Genomic DNA, 25,430 nt, shown 5'->3' on the forward strand with positions numbered 1-25,430 from the left:
GTACACTATTCATAAATAGTTTATTTTGTCTTTCAGAGATGTGATGTTTGTTATGGGTGTCACAGTTGTCTTCGTCTTCTGACGATAATGCGAAATCGTCATCAGAAAATGTGGACCAAAACGCAGCAGGTACGTGAATGCTCATCTTGATTTTTAATTATCTTCAAAATGAACGTACAAAATAACAAAACACGAACGATCAACAAAAACAGTCTGGTAAGGCACAAGGCAAAACACAGAACAATCACACACACAAGACTGCCACGTCCTGACCCCAAAACTACAACAACAGCTCCATCTGCTGGTCAGGACGTGACAGTACCCCCCCCTCAAGGTGCAGACCCCGGAATGCACCTAACAACGAAAAAACACCAACAAACAAAATCCCCAACAAAACCCATAAACAATAACCCCTAAACAATAAGGGAGGGAAGGGAGGGTGGCTGCCGTCAACGACGGCACTGTGCTACACCCTCCCTCCCCAACCCACCTATCCTGGAGGTGGCTCCGGTGCAGGACGTGGACCCTGCTCCACCCTCGGCGTCGCCCACTTCGGTGGAGCCGATAGCTGCGCCAGGCAGACGGACCCCTCGAGCCGGGCCGGAGGACAGGAGGGCCCCTCGGGCCGGGCCGGGGGACAGGAGGGCCCCTCGGGCTGGGCCGGGGGACAGGAGGACCCCTCGGGCTGGGCCGGGGGGCAGGAGGGCCCCTCGGGCTGGGCCGGGGAGCAGGAGGGCCCCTCGGGCTGGGCCGGGGAGCAGGAGGGCCCCTCGGGCTGGGCCGGAGAGCAGGACGGCCCCTCGGGCTGGGCCGGAAGGCATGCGGGCCACTCGGGCTGGGCCGGAAGGCATGCGGGCCACTCGGGCTGGGCCGGAAGGCATGCGGGCCACTCGGGCTGGGCCGGAAGGCATGCGGGCCACTCGGGCTGGGCCGGAAGGCATGCGGGCCACTCGGGCTGGGCCGGAAGGCAGGAGGACCACTCGGGCTGGGCCGGAGGGCAGGAGGACCACTCGGGCTGGACCGGAGGGCAGGAGGACCACTCGGGCTGGACCGGAGGGCAGGAGGACCACTCGGGCTGGACCGGAGGGCAGGAGGACCACTCGGGCTGGACCGGAGGGCAGGAGGACCACTCGGGCTGATCCTGACAGGCCGGGCACCCTGGCAGATCAGGGCAGGCGGGCACCTCTGGCAGAACCGGGCAGTCTGGCCACTCTGGCAGAACAGGGCAGTCCGGCCACTCCGGCAGAACAGGGCAGTCCGGCCACTCCGGCAGAACAGGGCAGTCCGGCCACTCCGGCAGTTCAGGGCAGTCCGGCCACTCCGGCAGTTCAGGGCAGTCCGGCCACTCCGGCAGTTCAGGGCAGTCCGGCCACTCCGGCAGTTCAGGGCAGTCCGGCCACTCCGGCAGTTCAGGGCAGTCCGGCCACTCCGGCAGTTCAGGGCAGTCCGGCCACTCCGGCAGTTCAGGGCAGTCCGGCCACTCCGGCAGTTCAGCGCAGTCCGGCCACTCCGGCAGTTCAGCGCAGTCCGGCCACTCCGGCAGTTCAGCGCAGTCCGGCCACTCCGGCGACTGTTGACTGGCGGGCAGCTCCGACGACTGTTGACTGGCGGGCAGCTCCGACGACTGTTGACTGGCGGGCAGCTCCGACGACTGTTGACTGGCGGGCAGCTCCGACGACTGTTGACTGGCGGGCAGCTCCGACGACTGTTGACTGGCGGGCAGCTCCGACGACTGTTGACTGGCGGGCAGCTCTGACGACTGTTGACTGGCGGGCAACTCTGGTGACTGTTGACTGGCAGGCAGCTCTGGTGACTGTTGACTGGCGGGCAGCTCTGATGACGACTGTTGACTCCTGATGCGTGGGGCAGGTATTGGACGTACCAGCCTGGAGACACGCACCTCCATGCTAGTGTGTCTAGCGGGAAACACCGGACCGAAAGGGCGCACTGGCGGTCTTGAGTGCAGGGTTGGCATCACCCCTTCCGGCTCGATGCTCCCCTTGCCCTGGCACCTGCGGGGCGCTGGTACTGGGCGAAGTGGGCTGTGCGTCCGTATAGGCGAGATGGTGCGCACCTCAGCGTAACATGACGCCCTCCACCTCGTACGCACCTCCCTGTAGTCACGAGTAGCTGGCTTACGGCTCTTCCCTGGCCTGGCCAAACTACCCGTGTGCCCCCCCCAAAAAAAATCTTGGGGCTGCCTCTCGGGTTCCCTTAGCTCCCTTAACTTGTCCGCCCAGAATTTTCTTTCGTCCTGCCAGGTCCATTCTTCCATTTTCTTCTCCTGTGGCTTCCTCCTCTTCTGCTGCTTGGTCCTTTGGTGGTGGGTAGTTCTGTAACGGCTGTCTTCTGTAGAAATGGACCAAGGCGCAGCAGGTACGTGAATGCTCATCTTGATTTTTAATTATCTTCAAAATGAACGTACAAAATAACAAAACACGAACGATCAACAAAAACAGTCTGGTAAGGCACAAGGCAAAACACAGAACAATCACACACACAAGACTGCCACGTCCTGACCCCAAAACTACAACAACAGCTCCATCTGCTGGTCAGGACGTGACAATGGGATTGTCAGAGGTGCCGTGCATGAAGGGAAACATGCAGATTTCCCCGAGGAAGATGATTCTGGAACATTACAAATGAAATAACCTAAATAACCCGAAGGACAAATGGACAAACAAACGGTCAGGTGACATTCTGTCCTCTCTGCTGGACTCAGATGAGAAGTGACAGGAGATTGACAGGGAAGTCAATACACATAGAGAATACCCATGAAGGAACAGGGAATCAGAAAGAGAGTGAGAAAACAAACAAAAAAAAAAAAACATTTTGGGAGATTTCATATAAATCAACGTAAGTTTTATTCTACCAACGGTTGACTGAAAACACAGGATAATTCTCATTTACATGAACAACCTGGCGGATAGGGGAGATGAGAGGCGACGAATGAGCCAATTGGAGGATTAGGTCTTAGGTGGTCATGGTTGTAATGAGGATCAGTTGAGGAATTTAGCCACGACACCGGGTTAACACCCCTTACTCTTGAAACAAGTGCTATGTGACCAACAGAGTCATCCTACACAGAGCAACGTCAACGTCTACAATCACAGCCCTTGGGGCACTAGGGCCTAATTTGAAGGAATAGTGCCCCCTACTGGCCTACTGTAATAATGACAATAAACGAAGAAACTGCAATACCGAAGTTGACAAATAGATGGCAATATTGGACAAGTAAAATATGTAATTAGCTCAGCCTACCGAGCTACATTTATTGACAGTGAAGTTAGTAATACTTGTATTTCAGGGTGAATAAAACATATATATTTTTTGTTGGTATGTACCGTCATGTGTACTGAATTGAATCGATTACAATATAACTCCCGTAACATTACGGTAGTCCTAATTCTGTTCGCAAAACATTTCAGAACTACCGGAAATAATTGTTGGTTTCACTTTAGCTTGGGTTAAGTAAAGACCAGTGGTGTAAAGAAAAAAAATACTTTAAAGTACTACTTAAGTAGTTTTTTGGGTGTATTTGTACTTTACTTTACTATTTATATTTTTGACAACTTTTACTCCACCACATTCCTAAAGAAAATAATGTACTTTTTACTCGATACATTTTACTTTACACCAAAAAAGTACTTGTTACATTTTGAATGCTTAGCAGGACAGGAAAATAGTCAGATTCACGCACTTAAAGAGAAAATCCCTGGTCATCCCTACTGCATCTGATCTGGCGGACTCACTGAACAAAAATGCTTTGTTTGGAAATTAAGTTCTTAAATAAAGAAAAAACAAGAAAATGGTGCCATCTTGTGGACTTCATCTTATTTAGTTTTGGTAAAACCGAGTAGTTCCTTTAGAATACGGACTTGGTCAAGAGTTTGTTCGCATTATTTGTTATAAGTGTTCTTCCAATTTATCTGTTCTCACACACAGTTCCTGGGCTAGCAGTAGCTTATCTTTTTCGGCTTTCAACACCAACTCCCTGGTTCTCTCCACCTGTCTCCACCTGTGCCTTGAACTCCTTAATATAAGGAATTTGAAATGATTTATACTTTTACTTTTGATACTTAAATATATTTAAAACCAAATACTTTTTTTACTGAAGTATGATTGTACTGGGTGACTTTCACTTTTACTTGAGTCATTTTCTATTAACCTTCCTGTTGTGTTCGTTTCATGTTAATTAATTCTGTGTTCCTGGTCCAAAATGACCACCCCATTATAGCTGATTATAAATCCATAATAATACATATATTATCACCTAATGTTGTGTTAGATCTTTTTATCAATTTAAGTTCTTGTGAACATTACAAGTTTTGAACTTCTATTTGCTCTTTATGACCTGTAGGCCTCATTGACCTGAGCTCATACAACTCGTTTTTGAGTAAAAAAAGCATAATGTATGTATTATTTTTGACTATAACAAATACTCAGATGAAACATATTGTCACAGGTGTCGTCAGGAATGGACCAAGGCGCAGCGGGTTGCGTGCTCAACATACTATTTATTAAATACGTGAACACGAAAAATACAGAAACACGACAGGAACACTTTTGCAGGCTAACAAAACGCAGTGCAAAAACAACTACCCACAAAACACAAAGACAAACACACCCTATTATATAGGACTCCCAATCAAAGGCAACTCAACACACCTGCCTTCAATTGGGAGTCCAACCCCAATTAACTATACATAGAAAAACAAACCTAACTAGACACAAATGCAGCAATACAACCTAGAACATTCAACCTAGAACATACATCCAACACCCAGGAACACATAAATCAAACACCCCTCACAACACACACAAAAACCACCACCATACAAAACATCCCTCTGTCACGTCCTAACCAAAATACTGAACCACTACTCCCTCTGCTGGTCAGGACGTGACACATATTGTGCTATTTATCACAGACTACTTTGTTTAACAATGACTCTCTCCTCCTCACCAGTGTCATGATGAAAGATATTATTTTTTTTTAAATTTAACTAGGCAAGTCAGTTAAGAACAAAATATTATTAACAATGACGGTCTAGGAACAGTGGGTTAACTTCCTTGTTCAGGGGGCAGAACGACAGATTTTTACCTTGTCAACTCGGGGATTCGATCTTGCAACCTTTCAGTTTTCAGATTTGAACACTCTAACCACTAGGCGACCTGATCAAGAGCCTCACATACAGTATATCGTTTGGTCATTGTGCCGCCACAGAATGAATTGTGAGCAAGATAAAGCTTTATATATTATTGAAACAATGTTGCGATTGTTTGTGAGAATGCCAACAGGCGTGGTTCCTGTGGGGGAAAGATTGTATTGGGGACAGGAAGCCAAGATGGACACACTTCCTCTCCCAGACCCGCACATGCATGTGTGTTTGAGCACACACACACACACACACACACACACACACACACACACACACACACACACACACACACACACACACACACACACACACACACACACACACACATGAATGTGGGGGTCTGGGAGAGGAAGTGTGTCCATCTGATGAATGGGCATGTGCCTGAACTCAATTTTATACACTAGTCGTAGTCTCACCCATTCATTTCTAACGACCGGTCGGGAAACACCACAGGTGTACAAAAGTTAAATAAAACACCCAAAATGTAATGAAAATCATCGAAATGTATGTTGTGTGTTCAGATGCCCTGTGTGGACAAAGTCATGGAACCTTATGACAATCAGATTAAATTAACTACATGTTTTAGAGAAAAAACTTGTAAATCTGGTTCAAAAATGAAAATTGTGGACTTTTTCCACCACTGGTAAAAACTTTGTTCAAATACTCTTATTATAATGTTATACTGCTATTTATAATGTTATTACAACGGTCATTATACAGTTACTATACTGTTTATTATCAATTTAATAGATGAAACATTGATGCTGTATCTGGACGGAATTATATTGTCAGTTTCATTCCGTCAGTTACTGCGCCTGCGCCTGTAGAGCCTCGCTGTTTGCGGCAGTGGTCAGTCTCTCTGCAAAATAATCTCTTTTTTATTTTACATTTATTATTCCCGCATGCCGTTTTGTTTGCTTTTATACATTTGAAGTAGCAGTGAAATCATAGTGTTAACCGACATGGTGTATCGTCGATCCAGTAGGTGAACCTAGCTATAAAAGAGGCTGGATGATTATTCAGAGATGATACGCTCCTCATCATCAAACGGTGGGTCGGTCCTCCGCTCCGGTGTCATGCACAGCAGCAACACAGCCAGGGATGCAGCGTTAAATCAAGGCATATAGAAGTAGACCTACTTGTTAATAAACCCCTCCACCACCACCACCACCTCCCACCCTTAATGAGAATATCGTCGTGATGGCTGATGAAGATGAACAACAATCTGGTCAGCTGAAGTCACATTCGGTATTGGGCTGTCTTCTTCCACCGCTAGTACCAGGACTCCAGGGCCCGGAGGCCAATGCGTTGCACTACAAAATTAAGAATTCAATTTGGTAAGACAATTGCATGAATGCAATGCATTCAATGGTCAATGCACACACACACACACTACACACACACACACTTCACTCGCTTATAAATTAGCCACGCTGCTGCACAGGTACAAAATGATGACAGACCAGGAGTTCACTCTCATTTAGCTATTGGAATCGTTAGCTAATCAATATGTAGCTAGCTAATAGCTAACTAAAATGATGTGTATTTAACTGACGTTAGCTAATAGTAGAATATTCATGTCGTTTAGTTTGTTAGCTAGCTAACTAGCTAATATTGGTCATCTCTCCATGCTAGGCTGTTGGGGCTGGTTGTGTAAATGATTGCTGCTAGTTAGCCTAGATAGCTAGCCAATTTTCCAGACAGTGAAATAGCTGGCTGTACACACACACACACACACTCTGTAGCTTGCTAGCTACAACATGACAACTAGCTAGCTAACATTGATAATGTAATGTGTGTGTAATAGCTAATTAGCTACATGTATGCATGCATAGCCAAGAGAGGCCCAATGATAGTCATAAAGCTGCAGTATGATTAGCCAGCTATATATGTCCATGACATAAATTACCCATAATGCCATTGAATCCAGTGTTTGGGCACAACATGGACTGTTCTGTATTCTTGTTGATGAGACCTGTCTTATCAATAAAACTACCTTGGCTAGGTGGGATATCCACCACGTTGCTTAGGCCTATCATATCCTATCATATCCTATCCTGTCACATCATATTACATCATATCCTATCCTATCACATCCTATTACATCATATCCTATCCTATCACATCCTATTACATCATATCCTATCCTGTCACATCCTATTACATCATATCCTATCACATCCTATTACATCATATCCTATCATATCTTGTCATATCCTATCATATCCTATCCTGTCACATCCTATTACATCATATCCTATCACATCCTATTACATCATATCCTATCACATCCTATCACATCCTATCATATCCTATTACATCTTATCCTATCACATCCAATTACATCATATCCTATCACATCCTATCACATCATATCCTATCACATCTTATCCTATCACATCTTATCCTATCATATCCTATTACATCATATCCTATCACATCCTATTACATCCTATCACATCCTATCATATCCTATCACATCTTATCCTATCACATCCTATTACATCATATCCTATCCTATCACATCCTATCACATCATATCCTATCACATCCTATCAAATCTTATCCTATCACAAGTGAATAGGGTGTAGGCCATAGGGCCTCTGGGTCCCTTTCTAGATTCTATTGCTATGATGTAAACGCAACAGGCTGTTGTGTGGAATTGAGGGCTTGTACTGACCTGAGAACATGTTTGTTATGCTACTGCGTTTTTCCACTGTCTCCCTCCCTTTCTCTCTCTCTATTCCCCCCCTTCTCTCTCTCTCCCCTTCTCTCTCTCTCTCTCTCTCTCTCTCTCTCTCTCTCTCTCTCTCTCTCTCTCTCTCTCTATTCCCCCCTTCTCTCTCTCCCCCCTCCCTTCTCTCTCTCTCTCCCCTTCTCTCTCTCCCCCCTTCTCTCTCTCTCTCTCTCTCTCTATTTTTCTCTCTTTCTCATTGTAGCAAATCTGTCCAGCCAAAAGTGGACAACATATTGGTGAGTAGTTGTGATTGTCATAGATAGATATCAGTTTATGTCTTAGACGCAGAGTGAAAAACAAGAGTTTAGACTAGTTTAAAGGTGCACATCTACCAGAATGCACCAATTTAGTGATCATTTCAATTTCCTTGTGTGTTTTTGAAGAATATGGCATAGAAATACCAGAAACTGCTAGAACAACTGTGTTTCAGTAACACTTGATTTAAATGATGCAGGTATAATGCGGGTTATAAGCATGTAGTTATGAGCCTTCATAATGTCATAAGGCTTATAACCTATCGAGGTTTGGGGTCAGTTCCGTTTAAATTCCAATTCAGGAAGGACGTTTAACCTTCTATTTAACTAGGGCAAGTCAGTTAAGAACAAATTATTATTTACAATGACGGCCTACCGGGGAAAAGTGGGTTAAACTGCCTTGTTCAGGGGGCAGAAAAACAGATTTTTACCTTGTCAGCTCAGGGATTTGATCAGGCAACCTTTTGGTTACTAGCCCTCCACTCTAACCGCTAGGCTACCTGCCGCCCCTCCACTCTAACCAGTAGGCTACCTGCCTCCCCTCCACTCTAACCACTAGGCTACCTGCCGCCCCTCCACTCTAACCACTAGGCTACCTGCCGCCCCTCCACTCTAACCACTAGGCTACCTGCCGCCCCTCCACTCTAACCACTAGGCTACCTGCCCCCCCTCCACTCTAACCACTAGGCTACCTGCCCCCCCTCCAGTCTAACCACTAGGCTACCTGCCACCCCTCCACTCTAACCACTACGCTACCTGCCTCCCCTCCACTCTAACCACTAGGCTACCTGCCACCCCTTCACTCTAACCACTAGGCTACCTGCCGCCCCTCCACTCTAACCACTAGGCTACCTGCCACCCCTCCACTCTAACCACTAGGCTACCTGCCGCCCCTCCACTCTAACCACTAGGCTACCTGCCGCCCCTCCACTCTAACCACTAGGCTACCTGCTGTCCCTGCACTCTAACCACTAGGCTACCTGCCTCCCCTCCACTCTAACCACTAGGCTACCTGCCACCCCTACACTCTAACCACTAGGCTACCTGCCGCCCCTACACTCTAACCGCTAGGCTACCTGCCGCCTCTACACTCTAACCGCTAGACTACCTGCCTCCCCTCCACTCTAACCACTAGGCTACCTGCCGCCCCTCCACTCTAACCACTAGGCTACCTGCCTCCCCTCCACTCTAACCACTAGGCTACCTGCCTCCCCTCCACTCTAACCACTAGGCTACCTGCCGCCCCTCCACTCTAACCACTAGGCTACCTGCCGCCCCTCCACTCTAACCACTAGGCTACCTGCCGCCCCTCCACTCTAACCACTAGGCTACCTGCCGCCCCTCCACTCTAACCACTAGGCTACCTGCCGCCCCTCCACTCTAACCACTAGGCTACCTGCCTCCCCTCCACTCTAACCACTAGGCTACCTGCCTCCCCTCCACTCTAACCAGTAGGCTACCTGCCGCCCCTCCACTCTAACCACTAGGCTACCTGCCGCCCCTCCACTCTAACCGCTAGGCTACCTGCCTCCCCTCCCCTCTAACCACTAGGCTACCTGCCGCCCCTCCACTCTAACCACTAGGCTACCTGCCCCCCCTCCACTCTAACCACTAGGCTACCTGCCCCCCTCCAGTCTAACCACTAGGCTACCTGCCACCCCTCCACTCTAACCACTAGGCTACCTGCCTCCCCTCCACTCTAACCACTAGGCTACCTGCCACCCCTTCACTCTAACCACTAGGCTACCTGCCGCCCCTCCACTCTAACCACTAGGCTACCTGCCACCCCTCCACTCTAACCACTAGGCTACCTGCCGCCCCTCCACTCTAACCACTAGGCTGTCTGCCGCCCCTCCACTCTAACCACTAGACTACCTGCCGCCCCTCCACTCTAACCGCTAGGCTACCTGCCTCCACTCTAACCGCTAGGCTACCTGCCTCCCCTCCACTCTAACCACTAGGCTACCTGCCGCCCCTCCACTCTAACCACTAGGCTACCTGCCACCCCTCCACTCTAACCACTAGGCTACCTGCCGCCCCTCCACTCTAACCACTAGGCTACCTGCCGCCCCTCCACTCTAACCACTAGAGTACCTGCCTCCCCTCCACTCTAACCCCTAGACTACCTGCCGCCTCTCCACTCTAACCACTAGGCTACCTGCCTCCCCTCCACTCTAACCACTAGGCTACCTGCCTCCCCTCCACTCTAACCGCTAGGCTACCTGCCGCCCCTCCACTCTAACCACTAGACTACCTGCCGCCCCTCCACTCTAACCACTAGGCTGTCTGCCGCCCCTCCACTCTAACCACTAGACTACCTGCCGCCCCTCCACTCTAACAGCTAGGCTACCTGCCTCCCCTCCACTCTAACCACTAGGCTACCTGCCTCCCCTCCACTCTAACCACTAGGCTACCTGCCTCCCCTCCACTCTAACCACTAGGCTACCTGCCGCCCCTCCACTCTAACCACTAGGCTACCTGCCGCCCCTCCACTCTAACCACTAGGCTACCTGCCGCCCCTCCACTCTAACCACTAGGCTACCTGCCGCCCCTCCACTCTAACCACTAGGCTACCTGCCTCCCCTCCACTATAACCACTAGGCTACCTGCCGCCCCTCCACTCTAACCACTATGCTACCTGCCGCCCCTACACTCTAACCACCTGCCGCCCCTCCACTCTAACCACTAGGCTACCTGCCTCCCCTCCACTCTAACCACTAGGCTACCTGCCTCCCCTCCACTCTAACCACTAGGCTACCTGCCACCCCTCCACTCTAACCACTAGGCTACCTGCCGCCCCTCCACTCTAACCACTAGGCTACCTGCCGCCCCTCCACTCTAACCACTAGGCTACCTGCCGCCCCTCCACTCTAACCACTAGGCTACCTGCCGCCCCTCCACTCTAACCACTAGGCTACCTGCCTCCCCTCCACTCTAACCACTAGATTACCTGCCTCCCCTCCACTCTAACCACTAGGCTACCTGCCTCCCCTCCACTCTAACCACTAGGCTACCTGCCGCCCCTCCACTCTAACCACTAGGCTACCTGCCGCCCCTCCACTCTAACCACTAGGCTACCTGCCGCCCCTCCACTCTAACCACTAGGCTACCTGCCGCCCCTCCACTCTAACCACTAGGCTACCTGCCTCCCCTCCACTCTAACCACTAGGCTACCTGCCGCCCCTCCACTCTAACCACTAGGCTACCTGCCCCCCCTCCACTCTAACCACTAGGCTACCTGCCCCCCTCCAGTCTAACCACTAGGCTACCTGCCACCCCTCCACTCTAACCACTAGGCTACCTGCCTCCCCTCCACTCTAACCACTAGGCTACCTGCCTCCCCTCCACTCTAACCAGTAGGCTACCTGCCGCCCCTCCACTCTAACCACTAGGCTACCTGCCGCCCCTCCACTCTAACCGCTAGGCTACCTGCCTCCCCTCCCCTCTAACCACTAGGCTACCTGCCGCCCCTCCACTCTAACCACTAGGCTACCTGCCCCCCCTCCACTCTAACCACTAGGCTACCTGCCCCCCTCCAGTCTAACCACTAGGCTACCTGCCACCCCTCCACTCTAACCACTAGGCTACCTGCCTCCCCTCCACTCTAACCACTAGGCTACCTGCCACCCCTTCACTCTAACCACTAGGCTACCTGCCGCCCCTCCACTCTAACCACTAGGCTACCTGCCACCCCTCCACTCTAACCACTAGGCTACCTGCCGCCCCTCCACTCTAACCACTAGGCTGTCTGCCGCCCCTCCACTCTAACCACTAGACTACCTGCCGCCCCTCCACTCTAACCGCTAGGCTACCTGCCTCCACTCTAACCGCTAGGCTACCTGCCTCCCCTCCACTCTAACCACTAGGCTACCTGCCGCCCCTCCACTCTAACCACTAGGCTACCTGCCACCCCTCCACTCTAACCACTAGGCTACCTGCCGCCCCTCCACTCTAACCACTAGGCTACCTGCCGCCCCTCCACTCTAACCACTAGAGTACCTGCCTCCCCTCCACTCTAACCCCTAGACTACCTGCCGCCTCTCCACTCTAACCACTAGGCTACCTGCCTCCCCTCCACTCTAACCACTAGGCTACCTGCCTCCCCTCCACTCTAACCGCTAGGCTACCTGCCGCCCCTCCACTCTAACCACTAGACTACCTGCCGCCCCTCCACTCTAACCACTAGGCTGTCTGCCGCCCCTCCACTCTAACCACTAGACTACCTGCCGCCCCTCCACTCTAACAGCTAGGCTACCTGCCTCCCCTCCACTCTAACCACTAGGCTACCTGCCTCCCCTCCACTCTAACCACTAGGCTACCTGCCTCCCCTCCACTCTAACCACTAGGCTACCTGCCGCCCCTCCACTCTAACCACTAGGCTACCTGCCGCCCCTCCACTCTAACCACTAGGCTACCTGCCGCCCCTCCACTCTAACCACTAGGCTACCTGCCGCCCCTCCACTCTAACCACTAGGCTACCTGCCTCCCCTCCACTATAACCACTAGGCTACCTGCCGCCCCTCCACTCTAACCACTATGCTACCTGCCGCCCCTACACTCTAACCACCTGCCGCCCCTCCACTCTAACCACTAGGCTACCTGCCTCCCCTCCACTCTAACCACTAGGCTACCTGCCTCCCCTCCACTCTAACCACTAGGCTACCTGCCACCCCTCCACTCTAACCACTAGGCTACCTGCCGCCCCTCCACTCTAACCACTAGGCTACCTGCCGCCCCTCCACTCTAACCACTAGGCTACCTGCCGCCCCTCCACTCTAACCACTAGGCTACCTGCCGCCCCTCCACTCTAACCACTAGGCTACCTGCCTCCCCTCCACTCTAACCACTAGATTACCTGCCTCCCCTCCACTCTAACCACTAGGCTACCTGCCTCCCCTCCACTCTAACCACTAGGCTACCTGCCGCCCCTCCACTCTAACCACTAGGCTACCTGCCGCCCCTCCACTCTAACCACTAGGCTACCTGCCGCCCCTCCACTCTAACCACTAGGCTACCTGCCGCCCCTCCACTCTAACCACTAGGCTACCTGCCTCCCCTCCACTCTAACCACTAGGCTACCTGCCGCCCCTCCACTCTAACCACTAGGCTACCTGCCCCCCCTCCACTCTAACCACTAGGCTACCTGCCCCCCTCCAGTCTAACCACTAGGCTACCTGCCACCCCTCCACTCTAACCACTAGGCTACCTGCCTCCCCTCCACTCTAACCACTAGGCTACCTGCCACCCCTTCACTCTAACCACTAGGCTACCTGCCGCCCCTCCACTCTAACCACTAGGCTACCTGCCACCCCTCCACTCTAACCACTAGGCTACCTGCCGCCCCTCCACTCTAACCACTAGGCTGTCTGCCGCCCCTCCACTCTAACCACTAGACTACCTGCCGCCCCTCCACTCTAACCGCTAGGCTACCTGCCTCCACTCTAACCGCTAGGCTACCTGCCTCCCCTCCACTCTAACCACTAGGCTACCTGCTGCCCCTCCACTCTAACCACTAGGCTACCTGCCACCCCTCCACTCTAACCACTAGGCTACCTGCCGCCCCTCCACTCTAACCACTAGGCTACCTGCCGCCCATCCACTCTAACCACTAGACTACCTGCCTCCCCTCCACTCTAACCACTAGACTACCTGCCGCCTCTCCACTCTAACCACTAGGCTACCTGCCTCCCCTCCACTCTAACCACTAGGCTACCTGCCTCCCCTCCACTCTAACCGCTAGGCTACCTGCCGCCCCTCCACTCTAACCACTAGACTACCTGCCGCCCCTCCACTCTAACCACTAGGCTGTCTGCCGCCCCTCCACTCTAACCACTAGACTACCTGCCTCCCCTCCACTCTAACAGCTAGGCTACCTGCCTCCCCTCCACTCTAACCACTAGGCTACCTGCCTCCCCTCCACTCTAACTACTAGGCTACCTGCCGCCCCTCCACTCTAACCACTAGGCTACCTGCCGCCCCTCCACTCTAACCACTAGGCTACCTGCCGCCCCTCCACTCTAACCACTAGGCTACCTGCCGCCCCTCCACTCTAACCACTAGGCTACCTGCCGCCCCCCCACTCTAACCACTAGGCTACCTGCCACCCCTCCACTCTAACCACTAGGCTACCTGCCGCCCCTCCACTCTAACCACTAGGCTGTCTGCCGCCCCTCCACTCTAACCACTAGACTACCTGCCGCCCCTCCACTCTAACCGCTAGGCTACCTGCCTCCACTCTAACCGCTAGGCTACCTGCCTCCCCTCCACTCTAACCACTAGGCTACCTGCCGCCCCTCCACTCTAACCACTAGGCTACCTGCCACCCCTCCACTCTAACCACTAGGCTACCTGCCGCCCCTCCACTCTAACCACTAGGCTACCTGCCGCCCCTCCACTCTAACCACTAGAGTACCTGCCTCCCCTCCACTCTAACCCCTAGACTACCTGCCGCCTCTCCACTCTAACCACTAGGCTACCTGCCTCCCCTCCACTCTAACCACTAGGCTACCTGCCTCCCCTCCACTCTAACCGCTAGGCTACCTGCCGCCCCTCCACTCTAACCACTAGACTACCTGCCGCCCCTCCACTCTAACCACTAGGCTGTCTGCCGCCCCTCCACTCTAACCACTAGACTACCTGCCGCCCCTCCACTCTAACAGCTAGGCTACCTGCCTCCCCTCCACTCTAACCACTAGGCTACCTGCCTCCCCTCCACTCTAACCACTAGGCTACCTGCCTCCCCTCCACTCTAACCACTAGGCTACCTGCCGCCCCTCCACTCTAACCACTAGGCTACCTGCCGCCCCTCCACTCTAACCACTAGGCTACCTGCCGCCCCTCCACTCTAACCACTAGGCTACCTGCCGCCCCTCCACTCTAACCACTAGGCTACCTGCCTCCCCTCCACTATAACCACTAGGCTACCTGCCGCCCCTCCACTCTAACCACTATGCTACCTGCCGCCCCTACACTCTAACCACCTGCCGCCCCTCCACTCTAACCACTAGGCTACCTGCCTCCCCTCCACTCTAACCACTAGGCTACCTGCCTCCCCTCCACTCTAACCACTAGGCTACCTGCCTCCCCTCCACTCTAACCACTAGGCTACCTGCCACCCCTCCACTCTAACCACTAGGCTACCTGCCGCCCCTCCACTCTAACCACTAGGCTACCTGCCGCCCCTCCACTCTAACCACTAGGCTACCTGCCGCCCCTCCACTCTAACCACTAGGCTACCTGCCGCCCCTCCACTCTAACCACTAGGCTACCTGCCTCCCCTCCACTCTAACCACTAGATTACCTGCCTCCCCTCCACTCTAACCACTAGGCTACCTGCCTCCCCTCCACTCTAACCACTAGGCTACCTGCCGCCCCTCCACTCTAACCACTAGGCTACCTGCCGCCCCTCCACTCTAACCACTAGGCTACCTGCCGCCCCTCCACTCTAACCACTAGGCTACCTGCCGCCCCTCCACTCTAACCACTAGGCTACCTGCCTCCCCTCCACTCTAACCACTAGGCTACCTGCCGCCCCTCCACTCTAACCACTAGGCTACCTGCCCCCCCTCCACTCTAACCACTAGGCTACCTGCCCCCCTCCAGTCTAACCACTAGGCTACCTGCCACCCCTCCACTCTAACCACTAGGCTACCTGCCTCCCCTCCACTCTAACCACTAGGCTACCTGCCTCCCCTCCACTCTAACCAGTAGGCTACCTGCCGCCCCTCCACTCTAACCACTAGGCTACCTGCCGCCCCTCCACTCTAACCGCTAGGCTACCTGCCTCCCCTCCCCTCTAACCACTAGGCTACCTGCCGCCCCTCCACTCTAACCACTAGGCTACCTGCCCCCCCTCCACTCTAACCACTAGGCTACCTGCCCCCCTCCAGTCTAACCACTAGGCTACCTGCCACCCCTCCACTCTAACCACTAGGCTACCTGCCTCCCCTCCACTCTAACCACTAGGCTACCTGCCACCCCTTCACTCTAACCACTAGGCTACCTGCCGCCCCTCCACTCTAACCACTAGGCTACCTGCCACCCCTCCACTCTAACCACTAGGCTACCTGCCGCCCCTCCACTCTAACCACTAGGCTGTCTGCCGCCCCTCCACTCTAACCACTAGACTACCTGCCGCCCCTCCACTCTAACCGCTAGGCTACCTGCCTCCACTCTAACCGCTAGGCTACCTGCCTCCCCTCCACTCTAACCACTAGGCTACCTGCCGCCCCTCCACTCTAACCACTAGGCTACCTGCCACCCCTCCACTCTAACCACTAGGCTACCTGCCGCCCCTCCACTCTAACCACTAGGCTACCTGCCGCCCCTCCACTCTAACCACTAGAGTACCTGCCTCCCCTCCACTCTAACCCCTAGACTACCTGCCGCCTCTCCACTCTAACCACTAGGCTACCTGCCTCCCCTCCACTCTAACCACTAGGCTACCTGCCTCCCCTCCACTCTAACCGCTAGGCTACCTGCCGCCCCTCCACTCTAACCACTAGACTACCTGCCGCCCCTCCACTCTAACCACTAGGCTGTCTGCCGCCCCTCCACTCTAACCACTAGACTACCTGCCGCCCCTCCACTCTAACAGCTAGGCTACCTGCCTCCCCTCCACTCTAACCACTAGGCTACCTGCCTCCCCTCCACTCTAACCACTAGGCTACCTGCCTCCCCTCCACTCTAACCACTAGGCTACCTGCCGCCCCTCCACTCTAACCACTAGGCTACCTGCCGCCCCTCCACTCTAACCACTAGGCTACCTGCCGCCCCTCCACTCTAACCACTAGGCTACCTGCCGCCCCTCCACTCTAACCACTAGGCTACCTGCCTCCCCTCCACTATAACCACTAGGCTACCTGCCGCCCCTCCACTCTAACCACTATGCTACCTGCCGCCCCTACACTCTAACCACCTGCCGCCCCTCCACTCTAACCACTAGGCTACCTGCCTCCCCTCCACTCTAACCACTAGGCTACCTGCCTCCCCTCCACTCTAACCACTAGGCTACCTGCCACCCCTCCACTCTAACCACTAGGCTACCTGCCGCCCCTCCACTCTAACCACTAGGCTACCTGCCGCCCCTCCACTCTAACCACTAGGCTACCTGCCGCCCCTCCACTCTAACCACTAGGCTACCTGCCGCCCCTCCACTCTAACCACTAGGCTACCTGCCTCCCCTCCACTCTAACCACTAGATTACCTGCCTCCCCTCCACTCTAACCACTAGGCTACCTGCCTCCCCTCCACTCTAACCACTAGGCTACCTGCCGCCCCTCCACTCTAACCACTAGGCTACCTGCCGCCCCTCCACTCTAACCACTAGGCTACCTGCCGCCCCTCCACTCTAACCACTAGGCTACCTGCCGCCCCTCCACTCTAACCACTAGGCTACCTGCCTCCCCTCCACTCTAACCACTAGGCTACCTGCCGCCCCTCCACTCTAACCACTAGGCTACCTGCCCCCCCTCCACTCTAACCACTAGGCTACCTGCCCCCCTCCAGTCTAACCACTAGGCTACCTGCCACCCCTCCACTCTAACCACTAGGCTACCTGCCTCCCCTCCACTCTAACCACTAGGCTACCTGCCACCCCTTCACTCTAACCACTAGGCTACCTGCCGCCCCTCCACTCTAACCACTAGGCTACCTGCCACCCCTCCACTCTAACCACTAGGCTGTCTGCCGCCCCTCCACTCTAACCACTAGACTACCTGCCGCCCCTCCACTCTAACCGCTAGGCTACCTGCCTCCACTCTAACCGCTAGGCTACCTGCCTCCACTCTAACCGCTAGGCTACCTGCCTCCCCTCCACTCTAACCACTAGGCTACCTGCTGCCCCTCCACTCTAACCACTAGGCTACCTGCCTCCCCTCCACTCTAACCACTAGGCTACCTGCCACCCCTCCACTCTAACCACTAGGCTACCTGCCTCCCCTCCACTCTAACCACTACGCTACCTGCCTCCCCTCCACTCTAACCACTAGGCTACCTGCCACCCCTCCACTCTAACCACTAGGCTACCTGCCGCCCCTCCACTCTAACCACTAGGCTACCTGCCGCCCCTCCACTCTAACCACTAGACTACCTGCCTCCCCTCCACTCTAACCACTAGACTACCTGCCGCCTCTCCACTCTAACCACTAGGCTACCTGCCTCCCCTCCACTCTAACCACTAGGCTACCTGCCTCCCCTCCACTCTAACCGCTAGGCTACCTGCCGCCCCTCCACTCTAACCACTAGACTACCTGCCGCCCCTCCACTCTAACCACTAGGCTGTCTGCCGCCCCTCCACTCTAACCCCTAGACTACCTGCCGCCCCTCCACTCTAACAGCTAGGCTACCTGCCTCCCCTCCACTCTAACCACTAGGCTACCTGCCTCCCCTCCACTCTAACCACTAGGCTACCTGCCGCCCCTCCACTCTAACCACTAGGCTACCTGCCGCCCCTCCACTCTAACCACTAGGCTACCTGCCGCCCCTCCACTCTAACCACTAGGCTACCTGCCGCCCCTCCACTCTAACCACTAGGCTACCTGCCGCCCCTCCACTCTAACCACTAGGCTACCTGCCTCCCCTCCACTATAACCACTAGGCTACCTGCCGCCCCTCCACTCTAACCACTATGCTACCTGCCGCCCCTACACTCTAACCACCTGCCGCCCCTCCACTCTAACCACTAGGCTACCTGCCTCCCCTCCACTCTAACCACTAGGCTACCTGCCTCCCCTCCACTCTAACCACTAGGCTACCTGCCACCCCTCCACTCTAACCACTAGGCTACCTGCCGCCCCTCCACTCTAACCACTAGGCTACCTGCCGCCCCTCCACTCTAACCACTAGGCTACCTGCCGCCCCTCCACTCTAACCACTAGGCTACCTGCCGCCCCTCCACTCTAACCACTAGGCTACCTGCCTCCCCTCCACTCTAACCACTAGATTACCTGCCTCCCCTCCACTCTAACCACTAGGCTACCTGCCTCCCCTCCACTCTAACCACTAGGCTACCTGCCGCCCCTACACTCTAACCACTAGGCTACCTGCCGCCCCTCCACTCTAACCACTAGGCTACCTGCCTCCCCTCCACTCTAACCACTAGATTACCTGCCTCCCCTCCACTCTAACCACTAGGCTACCTGCCACCCCTCCACTCTAACCACTAGGCTACCTGCCGCCCCTCCACTCTAACCACTAGTCTACCTGCCTCCCCTCCACTCTAACCACTAGGCTACCTGCCTCCCCTCCACTCTAACCACTAGGCTACCTGCCACCCCTCCACTCTAACCACTAGGCTACCTGCCGCCCCTCCACTCTAAACACTAGGCTACCTGCCTCCCCTCCACTCTAACCGCTAGGCTACCTGCCGCCACTCCACTCTAACCACTAGGCTACCTGCCGCCCCTCCACTCTAACCACTACGCTACCTGCCTCCCCTCCACTCTAACCACTAGGCTACCTGCCGCCCCTCCACTCTAACCGCTAGGCTACCTGCCTCCCCTCCGCTCTAACCGCTAGGCTACCTGCCTCCCCTAGACTCTAACCGCTAGGCTACCTGCCACCCCTCCACTCTAACCGCTAGGCTACCTGCCGCCCCTCCACTCTAACCACTAGGCTACCTGCCGCCCCTCCACTCTAACCACTAGGCTACCTGCCGCCCCTCCACTCTAACAACTAGGCTACCTGCCTCCCCTCCACTCTAACCACTAGGCTACCTGCCTCCCCTCCACTCTAACCACTAGGCTACCTGCCTCCCCTCCACTCTAACCACTAGACTACCTGCCGCCCCTCCACTCTAACCACTAGGCTACCTGCCTCCCCTCCACTCTAACCACCAGGCTACCTGCCTCCCCTCCACTCTAACCACTAGGCTACCTGCCGCCCCTCCACTCTAACCACTAGGCTACCTGCCTCCCCTCCACTCTAACCACTAGACTACCTGCCGCCCCTCCACTCTAACCGCTAGGCTACCTGCCACCCCTCCACTCTAACCACTAGGCTACCTGCCGCCCCTCCACTCTAACCACTAGGCTACCTGCCGCCCCTCCACTCTAACAACTAGGCTACCTGCCTCCCCTCCACTCTAACCACTAGGCTACCTGCCTCCCCTCCACTCTAACCACTAGGCTACCTGCCGCCACTCCACTCTAACCACTAGGCTACCTGCCGCCCCTCCACTCTAACCACTACGCTACCTGCCTCCCCTCCACTCTAACCACTAGGCTACCTGCCGCCCCTCCACTCTAACCGCTAGGCTACCTGCCGCCCCTCCACTCTAACCGCTAGGCTACCTGCCTCCCCTCCGCTCTAACCACTAGGCTACCTGCCTCCCCTAGACTCTAACCGCTAGGCTACCTGCCACCCCTCCACTCTAACCGCTAGGCTACCTGCCACCCCTCCACTCTACCCACTAGGCTACCTGCCGCCCCTCCACTCTAACCACTAGGCTACCTGCCTCCCCTCCACTCTAACCACTAGTCTACCTGCCTCCCCTCCACTCTAACCACTAGGCTACCTGCCTCCCCTCCACTCTAACCACTAGGCTACCTGCCACCCCTCCACTCTAACCACCAGGCTACCTGCCTCCCCTCCACTCTAACCACTAGGCTACCTGCCGCCCCTCCACTCTAACCACTAGGCTACCTGCCTCCCCTCCACTCTAACCACTAGACTACCTGCCGCCCCTCCACTCTAACCACTAGGCTACCTGCCTCCCCTCCACTCTAACCACTAGGCTACCTGCCTCCCCTCCACTCTAACCGCTAGGCTACCTGCCGCCCCTCCACTCTAACCGCTAGACTACCTGCCGCCCCTCCACTCTAACCGCTAGGCTACCTGCCGCCCCTCCACTCTAACCGCTAGGCTACCTGCCTCCCCTCCACTCTAACCGCTAGACTACCTGCCGTCCCTCCACTCTAACCGCTAGGCTACCTGCCGCCCCTCCACTCTAACCGCTAGGCTACCTGCCGCCCCTCCACTCTAACCGCTAGGCTACCTGCCTCCCCTCCGCTCTAACCACTAGGCTACCTGCCTCCCCTAGACTCTAACCGCTAGGCTACCTGCCACCCCTCCACTCTAACCGCTAGGCTACCTGCCACCCCTCCACTCTAACCACTAGGCTACCTGCCGCCCCTCCACTCTAACCACTAGGCTACCTGCCGCCCCTCCACTCTAACCACTAGTCTACCTGCCTCCCCTCCACTCTAACCACTAGGCTACCTGCCTCCCCTCCACTCTAACCACTAGGCTACCTGCCACCCCTCCACTCTAACCACTAGGCTACCTGCCGCCCCTCCACTCTAAACACTAGGCTACCTGCCTCCCCTCCACTCTAACCGCTAGGCTACCTGCCGCCACTCCTCTCTAACCACTAGGCTACCTGCCGCCCCTCCACTCTAACCACTACGCTACCTGCCTCCCCTCCACTCTAACCACTAGGCTACCTGCCGCCCCTCCACTCTAACCGCTAGGCTACCTGCCTCCCCTCCGCTCTAACCGCTAGGCTACCTGCCTCCCCTAGACTCTAACCGCTAGGCTACCTGCCACCCCTCCACTCTAACCGCTAGGCTACCTGCCGCCCCTCCACTCTAACCACTAGGCTACCTGCCGCCCCTCCACTCTAACCACTAGGCTACCTGCCGCCCCTCCACTCTAACAACTAGGCTACCTGCCTCCCCTCCACTCTAACCACTAGGCTACCTGCCTCCCCTCCACTCTAACCACTAGGCTACCTGCCACCCCTCCACTCTAACCACTAGGCTACCTGCCTCCCCTCCACTCTAACCGCTAGACTACCTGCCGCCCCTCCACTCTAACCGCTAGGCTACCTGCCGCCCCTCCACTCTAACCGCTAGGCTACCTGCCGCCCCTCCACTCTAACCGCTAGGCTACCTGCCTCCCCTCCGCTCTAACCACTAGGCTACCTGCCTCCCCTAGACTCTAACCGCTAGGCTACCTGCCACCCCTCCACTCTAACCGCTAGGCTACCTGCCACCCCTCCACTCTAACCACTAGGCTACCTGCCGCCCCTCCACTCTAACCACTAGGCTACCTGCCGCCCCTCCACTCTAACCACTAGTCTACCTGCCTCCCCTCCACTCTAACCACTAGGCTACCTGCCTCCCCTCCACTCTAACCACTAGACTACCTGCCGCCCCTCCACTCTAACCACTAGGCTACCTGCCTCCCCTCCACTCTAACCACTAGGCTACCTGCCTCCCCTCCACTCTAACCGCTAGGGTACCTGCCGCCCCTCCACTCTAACCGCTAGACTACCTGCCGCCCCTCCACTCTAACCGCTAGGCTACCTGCCGCCCCTCCACTCTAACCGCTAGGCTACCTGCCTCCCCTCCACTCTAACCGCTAGACTACCTGCCGCCCCTCCACTCTAACCACTAGGCTACCTGCCGCCCCTCCACTCTAACCACTAGGCTACCTGCCGCCCCTCCACTCTAACCACTAGGCTACCTGCCTCCCCTCCACGCTAACCGCTAGGCTACCTGCCGCCCCTCCACTCTAACCAGTAGGCTACCTGCCGCCCCTCCACTCTAACCACTAGGCTACCTGCCGCCCCTCCACTCTAACCACTAGGCTACCTGCCGCCCCTCCACTCTAACCACTAGGCTACCTGCCGCCCCTCCACTCTAACCACTAGACTACCTGCCTCCCCCCACTCTAACCACTAGGCTACCTGCCGCCCCTCCACTCTAACCACTAGGCTACCTGCCGCCCCTCCACTCTAACCACTAGGCTACCTGCCTTCCCTCCACTCTAACCGCTAGACTACCTGCCTCCCCTACACTCTAACCACTAGGCTACCTGCCGTCCCTCCACTCTAACCACTAGGCTACCTGCCGCCCCTCCACTCTAACCACTAGGCTACCTGCCTCCCCTCCACTCTAACCGCTAGACTACCTGCCGCCCCTCCACTCTAACCACTAGGCTACCTGCCGCCCCTCCACTCTAACCGCTAGGCTACCTGCCGCCCCTCCACTCTAACCGCTAGGCTACCTGCCGCCCCTCCACTCTAACCACTAGGCTACCTGCCGCCCCTCCACTCTAACCACCCAGGCTACCTGCCGTCCCTCCACTCTAACCACTAGGCTACCTGCCTCCCCTCCACGCTAACCGCTAGGCTACCTGCCGCCCCTCCACTCTAACCAGTAGGCTACCTGCCGCCCCTCCACTCTAACCACTAGGCTACCTGCCGCCCCTCCACTCTAACCACTAGGTTACCTGCCGCCCCTCCACTCTAACCACTAGGCTACCTGCCGCCCCTCCACTCTAACCACTAGACTACCTGCCGCCCCTCCACTCTAACCACTAGACTACCTGCCTCCCCCCACTCTAACCACTAGGCTACCTGCCTCCCCTCCACTCTAACCACTAGGCTACCTGCCGCCCCTCCACTCTAACCACTAGGCTACCTGCCTCCCCTCCACTCTAACCGCTAGACTACCTGCCTCCCCTACACTCTAACCACTAGGCTACCTGCCGTCCCTCCACTCTAACCACTAGGCTACCTGCCGCCCCTCCACTCTAACCACTAGGCTACCTGCCGCCCCTCCACTCTAACAACTAGGCTACCTGCCTCCCCTCCACTCTAACCACTAGGCTACCTGCCTCCCCTCCACTCTAACCACTAGACTACCTGCCGCCCCTCCACTCTAACCACTAGGCTACCTGCCTCCCCTCCACTCTAACCACCAGGCTACCTGCCTCCCCTCCACTCTAACCACTAGGCTACCTGCCGCCCCTCCACTCTAACCACTAGGCTACCTGCCTCCCCTCCACTCTAACCACTAGACTACCTGCCGCCCCTCCACTCTAACCACTAGGCTACCTGCCTCCCCTCCACTCTAACCACTAGGCTACCTGCCTCCCCTCCACTCTAACCGCTAGGCTACCTGCCGCCCCTCCACTCTAACCGCTAGACTACCTGCCGCCCCTCCACTCTAACCGCTAGGCTACCTGCCGCCCCTCCACTCTAACCGCTAGGCTACCTGCCTCCCCTCCACTCTAACCGCTAGACTACCTGCCGCCCCTCCACTCTAACCGCTAGGCTACCTGCCGCCCCTCCACTCTAACCGCTAGGCTACCTGCCGCCCCTCCACTCTAACCGCTAGGCTACCTGCCTCCCCTCCGCTCTAACCACTAGGCTACCTGCCTCCCCTAGACTCTAACCGCTAGGCTACCTGCCACCCCTCCACTCTAACCGCTAGGCTACCTGCCACCCCTCCACTCTAACCACTAGGCTACCTGCCGCCCCTCCACTCTAACCACTAGGCTACCTGCCGCCCCTCCACTCTAACCACTAGTCTACCTGCCTCCCCTCCACTCTAACCACTAGGCTACCTGCCTCCCCTCCACTCTAACCACTAGGCTACCTGCCACCCCTCCACTCTAACCACTAGGCTACCTGCCGCCCCTCCACTCTAAACACTAGGCTACCTGCCTCCCCTCCACTCTAACCGCTAGGCTACCTGCCGCCACTCCACTCTAACCACTAGGCTACCTGCCGCCCCTCCACTCTAACCACTACGCTACCTGCCTCCCCTCCACTCTAACCACTAGGCTACCTGCCGCCCCTCCACTCTAACCGCTAGGCTACCTGCCTCCCCTCCGCTCTAACCGCTAGGCTACCTGCCTCCCCTAGACTCTAACCGCTAGGCTACCTGCCACCCCTCCACTCTAACCGCTAGGCTACCTGCCGCCCCTCCACTCTAACCACTAGGCTACCTGCCGCCCCTCCACTCTAACCACTAGGCTACCTGCCGCCCCTCCACTCTAACAACTAGGCTACCTGCCTCCCCTCCACTCTAACCACTAGGCTACCTGCCTCCCCTCCACTCTAACCACTAGGCTACCTGCCTCCCCTCCACTCTAACCACTAGACTACCTGCCGCCCCTCCACTCTAACCACTAGGCTACCTGCCTCCCCTCCACTCTAACCACCAGGCTACCTGCCTCCCCTCCACTCTAACCACTAGGCTACCTGCCGCCCCTCCACTCTAACCACTAGGCTACCTGCCTCCCCTCCACTCTAACCACTAGACTACCTGCCGCCCCTCCACTCTAACCGCTAGGCTACCTGCCACCCCTCCACTCTAACCACTAGGCTACCTGCCGCCCCTCCACTCTAACCACTAGGCTACCTGCCGCCCCTCCACTCTAACAACTAGGCTACCTGCCTCCCCTCCACTCTAACCACTAGGCTACCTGCCTCCCCTCCACTCTAACCACTAGGCTACCTGCCGCCACTCCACTCTAACCACTAGG

General features: G+C 55.8%; 1 protein-coding gene across 1 annotated transcript in view; it reads left to right on the plus strand.

Annotated features, from left to right (window-relative positions):
* Positions 1-5,969: 5,969 nt before the first annotated feature.
* The window catches only part of LOC106561777 (DNA-binding protein RFX7), a 50,702-nt gene continuing 31,241 nt past the window's right edge, over positions 5,970-25,430 (plus strand). Inside the window, exons 1-2 of the mRNA XM_082957461.1 lie at positions 5,970-6,499; positions 8,102-8,135. Coding sequence (XP_082813587.1) covers positions 6,363-6,499; positions 8,102-8,135 — 171 coding nt within the window. The 5' untranslated portion in view covers positions 5,970-6,362. The remainder of the gene's footprint in view (positions 6,500-8,101; positions 8,136-25,430) is intronic.

Source organism: Salmo salar, chromosome 10, assembly GCF_965601325.2.
Source record: "Salmo salar chromosome 10, fSalSal1, whole genome shotgun sequence".
Classification (NCBI taxonomy): domain Eukaryota; kingdom Metazoa; phylum Chordata; class Actinopteri; order Salmoniformes; family Salmonidae; genus Salmo; species Salmo salar.